At 40.2% G+C, this 16080-nt stretch overlaps 1 protein-coding gene across 7 annotated transcripts in view; it reads left to right on the top strand.

The window, feature by feature from the left end:
* The window catches only part of DLGAP3 (DLG associated protein 3), a 623552-nt gene that overhangs the window by 310094 nt on the left and 297378 nt on the right, over window positions 1-16080 (top strand). For all 7 annotated transcript variants that reach the window (XM_073615583.1, XM_073615577.1, XM_073615578.1 and 4 more), the window contains one exon: window positions 10670-11722. In XM_073615583.1, coding sequence (XP_073471684.1) covers window positions 10727-11722 — 996 coding nt within the window. In that variant the 5' untranslated portion in view covers window positions 10670-10726. The remainder of the gene's footprint in view (window positions 1-10669; window positions 11723-16080) is intronic.

The raw sequence follows: 16080 nt of genomic DNA, 5'->3' as shown, positions 1-16080 counted from the left end.
CAAGGGGTTAAACCTTTATTAGGGGGGTACCCTAGACCTAACAGGGCCTGCTACTAACTGCCCTAACTCGTATTACAGTCACAAATGACACCAATGCAGTGATCAGTGAGAAATCTGAAAACTGCAATTGGTGACACAGTGACAGGGAGTGAAGGGGTTAACTAGGGGGGCAGTCGGGGGGTGACAAGTGTACCTATGTGTACTGGTGTTAGTGTAGTGTTGTGCAACTCACGGTAAGATGTCTTCTCTCCTCTCACTTGAATTGAAAAGACTCCACGAGGAGAGATGACATCACTTCCTCCTGTCTGTGTTTCCACTTACACAGACAGGGGAAGGATTTCATTCATTAGGACCGATCAGCAGGTCCAGACCATAAATCATCGGCCTGGCCCTGAGGACTGATCGGTCCTCTAACGAATCCGACCGCTGCAGGCTCTGGGGGGAGGGGAGCGATCAGCACAGGGCTAATCAGCACTGTCCAGACAGAAATTCAGGGGTCATGTAGCCTCATAGGACAGTCAGAGGAGAATGAAAACTCCTCCTGCAAGCTTTAACCAGTGATAGAAGTCACAAGACTGCTATATACTGCTGATGAGAAAAGGTATTTAGCAGTTCGTATTTACTAAAACAATTGCATTTCCATGTTCTGTGTACTGTGGGAGGCCAGATATAATGAATGCAGGGCCCTGGGTTTAGTAACACTTTAAGGCAGTTCTGGGAGGCAGAGCAAGGTGAGCTGAGCTGGTTTAGATAACAGCTTTGTTGCTTCTATTGTAAACTGGGAGAATGAATTGCTCCACAGTGGCTGCAGCTGCAGAAGTCAAGCTAATTTATTGTGTGTTTAAAAAATATATAAATATTGTCCATATCCTGGTTACAGTTACACTTTTAGCAGGCTCTGACCTTGTACAAACTATTTTAGTGCCCATGTGATTGAATAATAATTGAATGGCTTGTTGAGGTATACGTTAAGGCCCCTTTCACATTTGCAGACCGCTTGTCCATTTTTCATCAATCCGTTGATGGATGAAAAACAGACATCAATGCATCTTTATGAAAAATTGGATGATCGTCCATTTACATCCTCTTCCATCAACATCAAAGCCCTATTTTTCTTTAGTTAAAAAAACAGATCAGACAAAAAACGGATGTAAATGGACAATTTGTTTTTGCATGAAAAAATGGCTTTGGGACTTAAGCGATTAAGGACTCTAGCTGGAGGTAATAAAAAAAACTGATGTAAAAACTGAAGAAAAACTGATGTAAACCTCATCTGTTTTTTCTTTGAAAAAATGTGTCTGAACTGATGAAACGAACAGTCCACATGTATGAAAGAGGCCTAACACTACATTGTTGGCAAGGCGAGATGATTCAGACGTACATGAGATTGCATCTGATTGTAAAGCATCTTGGCAACTTTATAAATTTAGCTAACAAATCAAAAACTTCTGTTACATTATTAGATATAGATATCGTAAAAGCATTTGATAGCCTGTCTTGACCTCACATGTATTTTGGTATTTACTTGTTATCGCACTCATATGCAGTCCCAAGAGGTAAATGCTGGAGCTCTGCTGATTATGTTGGAGGTAGGGTTTGTAACAGCAAGTTTAGAGAGAAAAATGGTCAGCGTATTACAGACTCCAGTGGAGAAAGCGGACACCATGCCAGACCCATCACAGCTACAGTGGGAACCAAGCTTTCTCTGCAGTTATGGTATTCCATTCTGTTTACTAAATTTCTACAGACCACAGGACTAAGTGATTCATACTTTATAACCTTGAAGTGCAGTAATCCTTTAAAGGAAATTGGGATTAATGGAGCTTTTATCAGTGTGTTACAAGCTTTGTATTTTTTTCCCCACGGCATATTTTAAAATGGAAAAGTTCAGAAGTTCATCCCAGTTGTATTATGACAGGAACAAGGCATGCAGCACTTACAACAAATATGCCAAAAGGGACATATCTCAGATCCGTGGATTGCAAGTAAAGAATACTAAACAAGTTTATCTGCAGATAATGTTTTACTAATATGAAATTGCAAAAGCTCTTCCTTTTTTTGCTTAGTCTGGCTTCTTTTTCCCACTTGGAGAAATATCTAGACTGCTTGTTAGTTTTAACAAATCTGAAGCTATGTTCTTAGATACTTTGAAGCATGTCCAAAATGAAATACTCTTAACATTAGCTTTTAGTGCAAGTAACAATATGGTCCATGATGAGGAGTCAAATCAACAAATTTTCAAAAACTCTTTATTAGCTAAACTCAACTCTTTTAAAACAACTGTCATGCTTACCTCTAACACAGGTGGTCAGACACTATAGCTGGTTACTGTGTTCTTCACCTATAGTAGCCCCCTTTCCCATAAAGCAAGCAGGCCTATCGTTACTTGGTTGCCCCCAGGACTTATACATGATGCTTTAGTGCCTCGCCACCATGCCAGAGCATTACCCAAACTAAGCAAAGCAAACAGGTACTTGCAGCTGGCAGACAGGCAGAGTGGTTCAATGACAGTCTAGGTGAAAGTCAAGCAGGGTTTAGAGAATAGTCGATATCCAATCCAAGGTCATAGACAGGGAAATCCTATCTTGCAGTGCACAGCAGACAAACAGACAGCTTGATCAGGTATTACACACTCTATCACAAGCATGAGACTGCAGGCTTGGCTAGCTTATAACAGGTTTGGTATTCACCCACAGTCTGGCCACAATCAATCAACTTGCAGGCGGACAGACAGACAAGGAGAATACCAAAACCAGGATGGTGGGACCTACAGCTATGATGGAGCAGGAGTGCACACGCTCCTAAAAAACAAAAGAGAGCATATTCCAACTTCACAGCAGCAATGCAGTCAGACTTGTCAATTTTTTGAAACATAAATTATACATATATTGTTTTTCTTTTGGTAGTATTGTCTTCCAAGCATTAATACATTTCCATCTATTTAATGTCCTGGCTTCAATACATTCTGATTGATTAACCTATGAATGCAAGCATGCAAATCAGAAGTACTAATGTAACTCTGATATCATCAGTATCATGCTTGTTCTAAATAGCTAAATTAATAAATGAAGCCAACGGATCATCATGGCATCCAAGCAACTAGTTTTTGGCACATCACTATGATAGCTGGCCTCACCAAATAAAAAGCTGGGCATGTGAAGCTAAAAAGGGGGGTGGGGGACATAACAGAGCTAGTGACCCTGGAGTGTCATGCTTGTAAGAGGACCAGGTGGTTTGTACAAAATTCTAGAAAGTAGAGATACAATTGCAGACCATTGCTGTTCTGATAGCAGAAACTGTTTAAATGGTGATATACAGTATATAGCATTCATAAACAGATTAACACAATAAATACTATTTAGCACAGACTGCAACTTTAATCATGCATGCATTGTAATTCTAAAAAACACAAAACCTGATATAGTCTCCGCCCTGCACAAATGGAAGTGCTTTGATGAGTGAAAACGAAATAGAACAAATTAATAGTGGTAAGGGAGATGCACGTTGTAAGGTGTATTAAACACCTGTATATAGTGAAATCAAGATAACTGCGCTCCTTAATGTGTAAGAATCAGTAATTGAACATCACCACAGTGAACAATCAAATAAACTAAAACATTAAAAAAAAATAACAAAAAATATCAAACAATAAATGTGAAGTACAAAGTCCATAATAGATCCAAGATCAATCCCAAATGTAATTAGCATCCGTTGTGAGTATAGAAACGTTTTCTCTCCACCAGCATGCAGATAACACTATGCACTCACCAGACTTAGTTGACCCCTATTATAGGGAGTCAAAATATGCATAAAGGAAGTTCCCAAGGGATCACAGTTATGGTCACCACATAAGATCTGAGTCACTGCTGACATCCATCCAATTGTTAGAGGAAATTGTACTTTAAAACGCCAACATTGTTAAGTGAGAGTAAAGAGGGAGAGGAGAGCACTCTCATAGTGTAGTAATTAGAATTGTTTATTATTAAACCAATAATATTGCACTTACATCGGAGAAGGTAAAAATCAGCATATATGGTAGTGGAAACGCCGGTTTGTGCTCCACTTGCGTTCCAACTACCGGAAATGACGTATCCTAAGAACACAACCCAACACCATTTCGTCAGCCCACGTCTGACGCCATCAGGGGTCACGTGCTCGGATACGTCTAGCGCTTTTATACAATACATGGACAAGCCTGGGAATCCGATTGAATCCTAAACTATCCTCAATAATTATACAAACACAATCACGAATATTAATATATAAGCAATCATCTTTACACCGAATTCCGTGTAAAGATGATTGCTTATATATGTAGCGGTACCCCAGTAGGAGTTGCTTTGTTTGTTCAGTCCGTTACTCTGCCTCTCAACCCTAATAACAGCCTCAGCTCCCTCTGGCACACTTGACAATAGTGTAAGTGCAATGACCAATGAGAAACACACACGTTATGATAAAACACAGAAATTGTCTTTGCTGCAATATTTCTGTGAAAGAATAACAGACAGTAACACTATATTTATTCAAGTAATCAACTAGAGAGCAATAACTGAGATTTAAGAACAATATAGCTCTCAATCTTATATTTAAGCTGCTTTCAGGGGATTCCAAACCTGTGAATATCCACTAGAGCAGAGGCACACTTTAATGGTAAATAAAGCACAATATGACACTTTAAATTGGATTGGTTACCTTTACTCAGGTTGGCTCTATGAGTCCAGGCAGGAGGAGAGCAGAAGAATGACCCTCTTTGTGTCAGGCCTCTCTTTTCTGTCCCCTGACACCACAGCACCAACTTTAAACACTTTATTCAAATCAACATGCAATGGCTTAACTTCCTAGATAAACCGTCCCATGCCCAATGCATATACAGAGCCTGGAATATGCGTGTGCGGATTTGTATGGTACTAGTAGCCTCAGTCCCTTTGAAGAAAATATACGATTTGGTTACAAAGAAAATTGGGAGAACACCACTCTCCCATAAGGTGATGGGACTTTCACGGATATGTCACTGTCACTGAGGTAAGCACATACACAATTGATAATGATAAAATACAAATTTGTTACAAATATACAGTAGCATCATTTTTTTTTAACAATAGCACCAAGCCACATAGAACATTGGCCAAAAATGATACTCAATCCATATAAAAACTTGAAAGATGCTTGTGCATGGAGCAAGCCGACGTGTTTCGCAGAGTCATTAACTGCTACTTCTGGGCAACTTTACATGCATCAAATTACATGATATTGATTATATACAACCTGCAGCATCACAGTGAAAGGACAGAGCATCATCCGGCAAATGATCAATGATGTAAGAGTCATCCATCTAATCTGGTGGGCATCGGATCACATCCAAGGCAATGAGGTCATCAACCAATAGTTATCTGGATGTAGTAAGGATAACATGCATGGTGGTACATAGATTTAGTTTACAGATTCCCCCCAACTCTTGTGCCGTGCCTCTCCACTGCCGTAATTGGCGTCCCACTGGGACGCATATTGCGACGGTGGAGAGGCACGGCACGAGAGTCAACTTCCCTTGTGTGCATTTTGACACGCTGTAACAGAGGTCAACTGAGTCTGGTGAGTGCATAGTGTGTCTGCATGCTGGTGGAGAGAAAACTTTTCTACAGTGCCTTGACAAAGTATTCATACCCCTTGAAATTTTCCACATTTTGTCATTTGTTATATACCAAAAACGTAAATGTATTTTATTGGGATTTTATGTGATAGACCAAAACAAAGTGTCACATAACTGTGAAGTGGAAGGAAAATAATAAATGGTTTTCAACATTTTTTACAAATAAATATGTGAAAAGTGTGGCGTGCATTTGTATTTAGCTCCCCTGAGTCAATACTTTGTAGAACCACCTTTCACTGCAATTACAGCTGCAAGTCTTTTTGGGTATGTCTCTACCAGCTTTGCACATGTAGAAAGTGACATTTTTGCCCATTCTTCTTTGCAAAACAGCTCAAGCTCTGTCAGATTGGATGGAGAGCATTGTTGACCTGCTAGAAGGTGAACCTCCGCCCCAGTCTCAAGTCTTTTGCAGACTCTAACAGGTTTTCTTTTAAGATTGCCCTGTATTTGGCTCCTTCCATCTCCCCATCAATTCTGACCAGCTTCCCTGTCCATGCTGAAGAAAGGCATCCCCACAACATGATGCTGCCATTACCACGTTTCACGGTGGGGATGGTGTGTTAAGGGTGATGTGCAGTGTTAGTTTTCTGCCACACAGCATTTTGCTTTTAGGCCAGAAAGTTAAATTTTGGTCTCATCTGACCAGAGCATCTTCTTCCACATGTTTGCTGTGTCCCCAACATGGCTTCTCACAAACTGCAAACAAGACTTCTTATGGCTTTTTTTCAACAATGGCTTTCCTCTTGCCACTCTTCCATAAAGGCCAGGTTTGTGGAGTTCACGACTAATAGTTGTCCTGTGGACGGATTCTCCCACATGAGCTGTGGATCTCTGCAGCTCCTCCAGAGTTACCATGCGCCTTTTGGCTGCTTCTCTGATTAATGCTCTCCTTGCCCGGCCTGTCAGTTTAGGTGGACGGTCATGTCTTGGTAGGTTTGCAATTGTACCATACTCTTTCCATTTCCGGATGATGGATTGAACAGTGCTCCGTGAGATGTTTAAAGTTTGGGTTATTTTTTTTATAACCTAACCCTGCTTTAAACTTCACAACTTTATCACAGACCTGTCTGGTGTGTTCCTTGGCCTTCATGATGCTGTTTGTTCACTAAGGTTCTTTAGCAAACCTCTGAGGGCTTCACAGAACAGCTGTGTTTACACTGAGATTAAATTACATACAGGTGGACTCTATTTACTAATTAGGTGACTTCTGAAGGCATTTGGTTCCACTAGATTTTAGGTGGTCAAACAAGCATGATATGTCCACAACGCCACAAAACCACTTCAATTAGATAATAGATGGCTGGGTCTTATAGTCTCACCAAATGGAAATTCATAGGTACATGCATAGAATACAAGAAAGCAACTCCTCATGGAGCTCCTTGGGTGGAGTTCTGATGTCACGACGATGTAACGTGCCGATCGCGGGCATTTTTGTGGTTGGAAACAAGCGCTATCCATGACAGACTGCAGCTTCTGACATTTCTGTTTTTATTTAACAAAATGTGAGTACCCTGGCTGTTTTTTAAGAAATAAATTTATGCTGGTTTTAAATACTATGCCACGAGGAGTTGCTTTCTTGTATTCTATGCATGTACCTATGAATTTCCATTTGGTGAGACTACAAGACCCAGCCATCTATGATCCAACTGAAGTGGTTTTGTGGCGCTGTGGACATATCTATCATGCTTGTTTGACCACCTGTAACTCAGTGGTCCATTTTCTTTGGTAAGAGGCCCGGTGTGTTGATGTTCGGTGGAGGATAATCTCATGCTTACCTAATTGTGTCTCTGTCTACACTGTGGGTGGTTCCAGGTTTTTCCTGAACAAGGATTTTGTCTTAAACACTAATTCTGTTAAATGTTAGAATACATGTTAAATACATATTAATATTATATGTAAAACATTTTGCGCCAACTCCTACAAAGTGAAGCAGCCAACACAACAACCTGACCTGTGTAAGTGTGTGAAAAAATAATAAAGTGTGGCGCTAAAAGTAATATAATCTAGGAAATATTGATAATAAAGATAAAAGGAAGTGCACAGTCCTGAGGTATGTGCAAAGAATGTTAATAATGGTTTTGTAAAGTGAATTAGGAGATAGTGATCTCCATAGATGTATACACAATACACTAGTGATGATCCTAGGAGTGTATGGAGGGATAGTAACCTCCCCACCCAAAATATCTTATAAACAAAATCAACAATAATAGAGTTACATGTGCAATGATATAACTACATCCATATACCAAAATAAGTGAAAAAAGTGGGTGATATCCAATATATCAGCGTTGGGTGAAGCCACTCAACTGATACCTGGAGGTTCAACTACAAGGTATAAACATGAAATAGAAAACAAAAAGTATAAAATAATTAAAAATAATTGAGAATAACACAGTGATGTGTATTAAATAACCTGCAACCCTAAAAATAGACCAAAATATGGAGTTAAAAGTCCAATCAGGGTAATAAGTGTAAGGATGTTTAGAGTCCACCACCATATGATGGGATGATTCTGGATCGTTTCATATCAATCTAGGTGCAGACAGTCCTTTTAAGTATAGTAAAGCAGGAGCTGTTGGACGTATCCCTGCGCATAGGTCAATTCTTCCCTTAATATGGTAAAATTAGCCCAAAGAAATAGATGTACAATGCCCTTACCAGACAAGGTGGACTCACAGGCCCTTGGTGGTGAGTCAAACGAGCTTGTACCGTCAAGCGGTGTGGGGCTGTAAACCCGTAAGGTGGTCCCGGATAGGATCTCCACTGGTGTCGCCGAATGGCACGTCTCTAGCCCAATAGAGCTCGACAGATGTCATCTAATGGTATATCCTCGGCAAGACTCAGCTGGAATCCAGGGTCGGTCTCAATCATCAGACGGGGAAAAGGTTTCCTCAGCGACCGTTACCATATAGATGGGCAAAAAAGGAAAAAAAAAGGAAAAAAAACCCCCAAAAACTTCCACATAGTGTAAATCTTTCTCAAACGTAGCAATGTTTATTAAAAAAGGGATACTTTTGCAATCAATACAAAAATTGGGCGGTAAAAACTCGGCTCAAAGCAGTATAAAAAAATACCAAATTTTAAAAATGTTGCCCAGTAGGTGATGGTAGGGGTGAATACACAAGAACCCGACGCGTTTGTCCTCAAAGACTTCTGCTGGGGTATGAATTTGCCCCCCATCCACTGCGCTTATATATACTATAACTAACAATCAAAAAAATCCCATTAGCGCTGATGCCGGGCATGACTTTCAGGTGGGGCGGCGTCATCGGTGACCAACAGATCACATGTTGTTTGAAAGGCCAATCCTATCCCCCTTGGTTGGTCCCAAGCCATCTATGATCCAACTGAAGTGGTTTTGTGGTGCTGTGGACATATCTATCATGCTTGTTTGACCACCTGTAACTCAGTGGTCCATTTTCTTTGGTAAGAGGCCCGGTGTGTTGATGTTCGGTGGAGGATAATCTCATGCTTACCTAATTGTGTCTCTGTCTACACTGTGGGTGGTTCCAGGTTTTTCCTGAACAAGGATTTTGTCTTAAACACTATAGACTCTTAATTTTATGTTTTTAGCGATGCATATACTCATCTTTCATTTCACATTTATTGTTTGATATTTTTTGAAATGTTTTAGTTTATTTGATTGTTCACTGTGGTGATGTTCAATTATTGATACTTACACATTAAGGAGCGCAGTTATCTTGACTTTGCATTGTAATTCTGTTAAATGTTAGAATACATGTTAAATACATATTAATATTAATTTGTATTAATAAGCCTTTAGCTTTGCGTTCCTCTGAAACATTGACGCAAAATTAATAATTCAGCTAATAATTCATCTGCTCTAAGGGCCTTTTTTAAGGTGTGTCAGATTATGAGTAAGCAGTAAACACAAATCAAGCATTAATCACTTTCCATTTGACATTTAAAAAACATCAGCACAAGTTAGTCACATTTTGGATTAGTCATTTTATTTAAAACAATGTCGCTGAGATAAGGCCGCGCAGTCATTTTTAAATTGATTGTACAGCTACGCTTTTTTTTAAATTAAAATAACAAACATGTCATACTTACCTTCACTGTGCAGTTCGTTTTGCACACAGTGGCCCAGATCCTCAACTTCTGGGGTCCCCCGGCGGCGCTGGTAGCTCCTCCCCGCATCGTATAACCCCCCAGGAGAAGCGCTCTCCCTTGGGGTTACCTTGCGGGCACGCTCCTGAGTCCAGCATTTGCATCCTTAGACGCAGAATGCCGGACGCGGCCCCACCCCCTGGCGCCAGCGTCATTGGATTTGATTGACAGCAGCGGGAGCCAATGGCTGTGTTGCAATCAATCTATCTAATCAAGAGCCGAGACAACGGGCAGTGAGGAAGAACGCGTCTCCGGCGTGGGAATTACGGGACTCAGGTGGGTAAAACGAAGGAGCAGAGGGGCCGGTCAGTGACAGAAGTTTTTTCACCTTAATGCATCCTATAAAAACACAAGGGTTTACAACCCCTCTAAAGTAGGATTACAAGACAGGCTTTGTAAAATATGAGATAGACTGCTACATCCAGGTTCCCATTCCATACCTTTTCTGCCTAGTGCTACAACAGAAGAGAGATCCATTATGGAAAAAGCCAATTTTTTAGGATGTTTAAAGACTCCAGGCAGAAAACCAGTATTAAATGTTGCCTTTGGCAGGATGTTACACAAACAATTCCTCTTCGTATTGATAGTTTATAAAGGGTTACTAACTGTAAGGGTAATTTGCCCGGACTGCAGGGGTATTGTAAATACTGCTATTTATTTCACTAGGGGTAATTTAAGTAACAGGGAAGTAGCAAAAAAATGTGTTCTTGCAGTTTCTAATTTTGATTTTGATGGCAGTAAGGTGCCTAGTTTGCAAACATTTCTTCTTTAAATTTACTGTTAAAATCATTCTTTTGTTATTCATAACATAGCTGTTCATTTTAACAACAGTCTAAATTGTGCCTTTATTATGATATTATGACTTAGATGTATTTTTTTTTGTTATTTCAGGTAGACCCAGAGAGCTGGGAATGGCAGGAAAGATGCCGTTTGTTCAGTATTAACAGGATGAAAGGTTACCATGGGGAAGGCAGCCAGTCACAGCCTCCATGTTACTGCATCCCCGAAAGCAGAGAGAGAGTATTGGATTTCCCTCATCACATCCCAGATTTCCACAAGTCCTATCCCCGCAGCGCCTCTGAGTCTTGTTCCCTTGATCTGCACTATTGTCCTCCTCGGAGTGCTGCTGTGACACAAGATTGTCCAGGTGGTCCTGTGAGTATGCCAGAGCCACGGGCCTCTAGTGGTGGTACTTACCCCAGAATGCACCACAACCCCCAACAGTTCGACTGTGATGAATGTATGGCCGCCATTGCCCACACCTCCAGCAAGATCAACCGCTTGCCCCCTACACTGTTGGACCAGTTTGAGAAACAGCTACCCCTACATCATGATGGCTTCCACACCTTGCAGTACCAACGTACCAGCACGACAGAGCAACGTAGTGAGAGTCCAAGTCGCATTCGCCACCTTGTGCACTCAGTACAAAAGCTGTTTGCTAAATCCCACTCATTGGAGACACCCTCTAAGAGGGAATACAATGGTACAAGATATGAAGGACGTGGAGGAGGAGAAGGCTACCAGCACTCCCAGCCTCGTCACAGTAAGAGAAGCAAAAGCAAAGACCGCAAGTCAGATCCCAAGCACCGATCAAAGATGGCAGGGTGGTGGAGCTCTGATGATAACCTTGACAGCGACAGCAGTTTTCTGGTGTCGGCACGTCATGCCATGGAGCATGGAGCTCCCTTTGGAGTGGACACTCCTGAAAGTGCCTTCAGAGACTTAACCTTGAAGAGTCTAAAGAGTGGAGGCGGGGAGGGCAAATGCTTGGCCTGTGCTGGGATGTCAATGTCCCTAGATGGCCAAACACTTAAAAGGAGCACATGGCACACAATGACCGTCAGTCAGGCGCGGGAAGCATATCCAGGCTCAGGCCACCATCAAGACAAGATGCTGATGCTTCAGGAGGCCAAGGGGAAAGAGCGAGGATATCATTACCTGCAGGTAGGAAAAAATTATGCATTCCCCGTAAAATAGTTTTACCATGATGATTCACATTTCTCTGGGAATGCAGAGATTTAGAGGTGCATACATAAATGAACACATGACCAATTTTGAACTAAGGCAAAATTTATTTGAGCACTACTTTCAGCCTGTTTGAGCTTATGTATAGGAGCGTTAAATACTTTAAATTCTAATTTATCGTCATTGTGCAATGTCTATTCAATTATTAATAGTTTTTTTGTGTTTATCCTGAAACACTCGATTAAAACTCAAGAAAATTGGCTTTGTTTTATATACCAATAGCTTTATCTTATCTTTTTATAAGCCCAGTTGAAGACATGGAAATAGATATGAAGTCAGATAGATGTTATACTAACAAGCCCACTGTTACAGCAGTAGTTTAGGGTGTCTAAGTATTATTGTGAAATCCAATATGCAGCAGCGTAAAGCTGGGTACATACAGGCTGAAAATCGTCTGCTTCAGCAGTAAACGGCCAACCTTCAGTCAGTGTGTACAGCTGTCTATCCAACAGATGCCGGTCTACTAACCAGCTTTTGCTGAAGAGACATGCTGGAAAACCAGCATCCAATCAGTGTTTGCAGACAATGGCTGTGAGTGCTGGTCTGTGAATTCTGGCGCTATTATTGTGTACCCAGCTTTAGACCCCATGCTCTCAAAAAGTCGCTCTCAGCAACAGACCTGGTCAGACACACCTTCTCTTCTTCTGCAATACAAGTCTGTGTGAGAAATCTTGTGATGATGGCTGTGACTGTTACTCAGCTTTGCTTGCACAGTGAATTGTAGTAAGATAGCAGGAAGGGTATTTTAGGAAAGTGGCAAGCAAAAATCAGTTACAGATATTGTATTAAAACTTGACAAAAAGGTGGGACATCTATTGCGCTTTAATTCTTTTTTTAAAATAAAGTTCAAGATATACTTATCTCACTTGGCATGTCAGTGCTAAGTGAATGAACTCAGTTCCCATAATGCTTTGCTATGGTTACAATAAGCAGTCAGCAGAAGCAACAGACGATGTAACCAAATCCCTCGTTGATACTGACTGCTCCTCACTTAGCTGCATATAGTTGACTGATTTTTTATTTGAAATTAAACTCAAGAGTAAGTAGGTTTGATTTACTAAAGGCAAGTAGGCTGCTCACTTTCCCATGGAATTTTCACTTTGCATTGAAAATTTCGCTTACCTTAGTGAATGTGGTGAAAATTCACATTGCAAAGAATGCTCAATCACCTGCATGTAAAAAAAACAAACAAAAAAAACCAAAAAAATGATATTTGCTTGTACATGATTGGATGATGGAAGTCAACAGAGTTTCAACTCATTCACTAAGCTAAGGGAAAAATTCTCTTGCTAAATAAAAATTCCCTTGCAAGATGAATAGCTTAATTGACTTGAGTAAACCCCAGTAAAGAACTCTCTCTTGATATTCATTGTCGACATAATTTTTCATCTGGGCATTAAAAGAAAAGTGAAATTACAGTTAACCTAATAGGACAATACCATTTGTAGACTGACCCCTAATAGTGCCTACACCTGTTGGGTGCTTGAGTTCCACAAGTCTCAAAAACACTCCAGTATCCAAAAATAATCAGCTTTACTGCTTAAAAATGTGAATCTTCCAGCTCCTGCAATACAGTATTGACCATTAGGACTTTACATCATAACAACGGACCAGTAGTGTAGAGTAGAAGGTGAGTGAGGTCCAAAGCAGGTTCTTAATCAGGAAGGTTGGCCAATATGTGAATACTAGAGCATCCTTGGAATGTAGGACATCCACAAGCTCTATTTGAGAAACGTACAGGCACCATTAGGTATCTGCTATTTGTTAGAAATGGCCGGTTCAAAACTTCTAATTCTCTTGAAATTATGAGTAGCAGTACATTTGTTCTTTAGATGTTGGTATTACATTGTAACATCCCCTGATATTTCTCCAGTGCTGTTGACTGCATTATTGACAACTTATCAGAAATTCAGTTGACCTGTCTCATACATGCAGACCTTTTAAAAATCTAATTGTAAAATGTATCCATATTTACAATGAATAACATGTTGCTGGCAGTTTAGTTTTTGACCTGTGTCTGTGTTTTATACTGTAATTCAAGTAATTTATATGCAAGCTGCAAAGCTCTGTGTTTAATGCTGAGCAATAAGCAGATTAATCTTTATTCAGCTATAATGCAATCAATGTATATGAAATATGCAAATCTTACTTTGAACATTTTTATGGTCTGTTAGTTGCAAGAGGGAGAAAGAAAGGGCACATTGCTGAGCCTGTTAAATACACTGAATCTGAAATACACAAATCTTAGCACGTTAAAGTGTTACTAAACCCACAACAGTAAAATCAGTCTGTATATGCAGTAAAGCATACTTGTTATACTCACTGTGGAACCTAAAGGGTTACTCCTCTGTAAAAAGGCTGTTTGATCTGTTTTCTCTGATCCTAGCCCTTCTTCCACAGTCCCCAATCCATTTCCTGATAGTCTTGGAAGCGCTCTGCACGTGCTCAGTTTGGTGTGTACAGTATTGCTATAGCGTTTTTTTTTCTTTTTGGGATGGTGCATGTAATCAGCACAGAGCCAATCAGCACTGTCCAGACAGAGGATCATATGAGTCATGTAGCCTTGAAGGACAGTCAGAGGAGAATGAAAACTCCTCCTACAAGTTTTAACCAGTGCTTGACTGGATACTGATAGAAGTCACAAGATTGCTAAATACTGCTGATGAGAAAAGGTATTTAGCAGTTTTTATTTACTAAAATTATTGCATTTCTGTGTACTGTGGGAGACCAGATATAGTGAATGCAGGGTCCCGGGTTTAGTAACACTTTAATATTTCAGTAGGGCAGCACAACAGTCTTGTGTAGGGTCAGGTACAATGAAATGTCACGTTTGCAATGTACAGGAGGTACTGTGTTCTGTAAGTGTTTTATAACTTAGTATAAATTTTTGCAGATCCTGCCCACTAATTTTGTATGCATGTATGGTTGTGACTAGACTACACAAACTGGTTGCTTTTCTATGCTAATGGGTGCATGTGCATGCAAGTTTAGTACAGCATGAATGGTACAATTATGTCTTTGTAGTAATTGGTAATATCAAAGGTTCTGTGTAAGCTTGCATAGATGTGTATATTTAATAGCGTGTTTATACATTATAATAATTATTCTTGTGACCTCATTTATGGATTTTTTTTTTTTTTTTTAATTATCATTTGACCACACATTTCAAAATTATATATAATCTTCATCTTTTCTATGCCTGTTCTGTGTATCTATGCTATGTCCTTAAGTACTTCCTGGCATAGCTTAACTACATAGCTCTCCCTTTTGGCATATATACTATACACAGTTTTACGCTATGAGCACACGTGCAAAAAGGACTGTGTAATAGTCAGCCAGTTATACAATTAGTGTGGTTTGGAGTTTTTGAGAAAATGAAAGCACAAGAATGAAACATGCACGAATGCAGAGGAAGCCTGTGTGACATTGTGAACTCGGAGTTATCTACTAAGAGAGAACCTCACCTGCTAATACACCTTTCTCACGCTCCCCTGCCACTACGCTCTTCTGTTACAGCCGGTAAGTATTAACCCTGTGTAAACTCCGTGTGAGATGGTGTTGGAGCTTATGCAGGGTTACATTCTCTCTCTTCCTCATCAGGTGACAAAGGTCAGGTGAATGGCTGCTGAGCTCTGCATCCTGGGAGGAGGTCTTGTGTTTCTCCGCACCTGAAAGTGCTGAGTATTTACAGAAGGGTCTGATTGAGCATTGGAGAGGTGGGAAGCATGCCGTAGGTGGGTATACAGGTGTGTGTGTGTGGGCCAGGGGATGATTCTATGCCTGAATGGGAAGACTGGCAAAATCTGTTTTGTTTTTTTTTAACTGTAGAGAGTGCCTTAGTGGGGATAAAACCAAGGCTCCCAGCAAAGCAAACCAACAGTTTTGACTACTGTCCTAACCCCGAGTACAGCACTATGATTATAATTTTCAACAACAACAAAAACAATTCATATAATACATGATTTACAAAGATAGCTCCAAGTTTTTAAAAGTTCCACATTTTTAAAAGTTAAAAAAAAACCTTAGAAAATTAAGACCTGTCCTGATCTATTTTATATTTATGTGGAAATTTCCTCATTCCTAATTGAAACATCTCACCTGCTACCTGGATTCTAGACAGTCCGAAGTCATCTAAGGAAGGTGCTTAGTGCAGAATGGAAGGTGCAGTTTGGTAGTGGGGTTCCCAAAAACTTTTTTATTTAAAAAGAAAATTTGGCAGAGTTAAACATCCACGCTGCCATTGCTATACTCTCTTGAAAATGCTAGTTGTCTTACTA

This window comes from Aquarana catesbeiana, linkage group LG02, assembly GCF_042186555.1.
Source record: "Aquarana catesbeiana isolate 2022-GZ linkage group LG02, ASM4218655v1, whole genome shotgun sequence".
NCBI classification, from domain to species: Eukaryota; Metazoa; Chordata; class Amphibia; order Anura; family Ranidae; genus Aquarana; species Aquarana catesbeiana.
The sequence above is the reverse complement of the archived record's forward strand: the minus strand, read 5'-3'. Positions and strand labels throughout refer to the sequence as shown.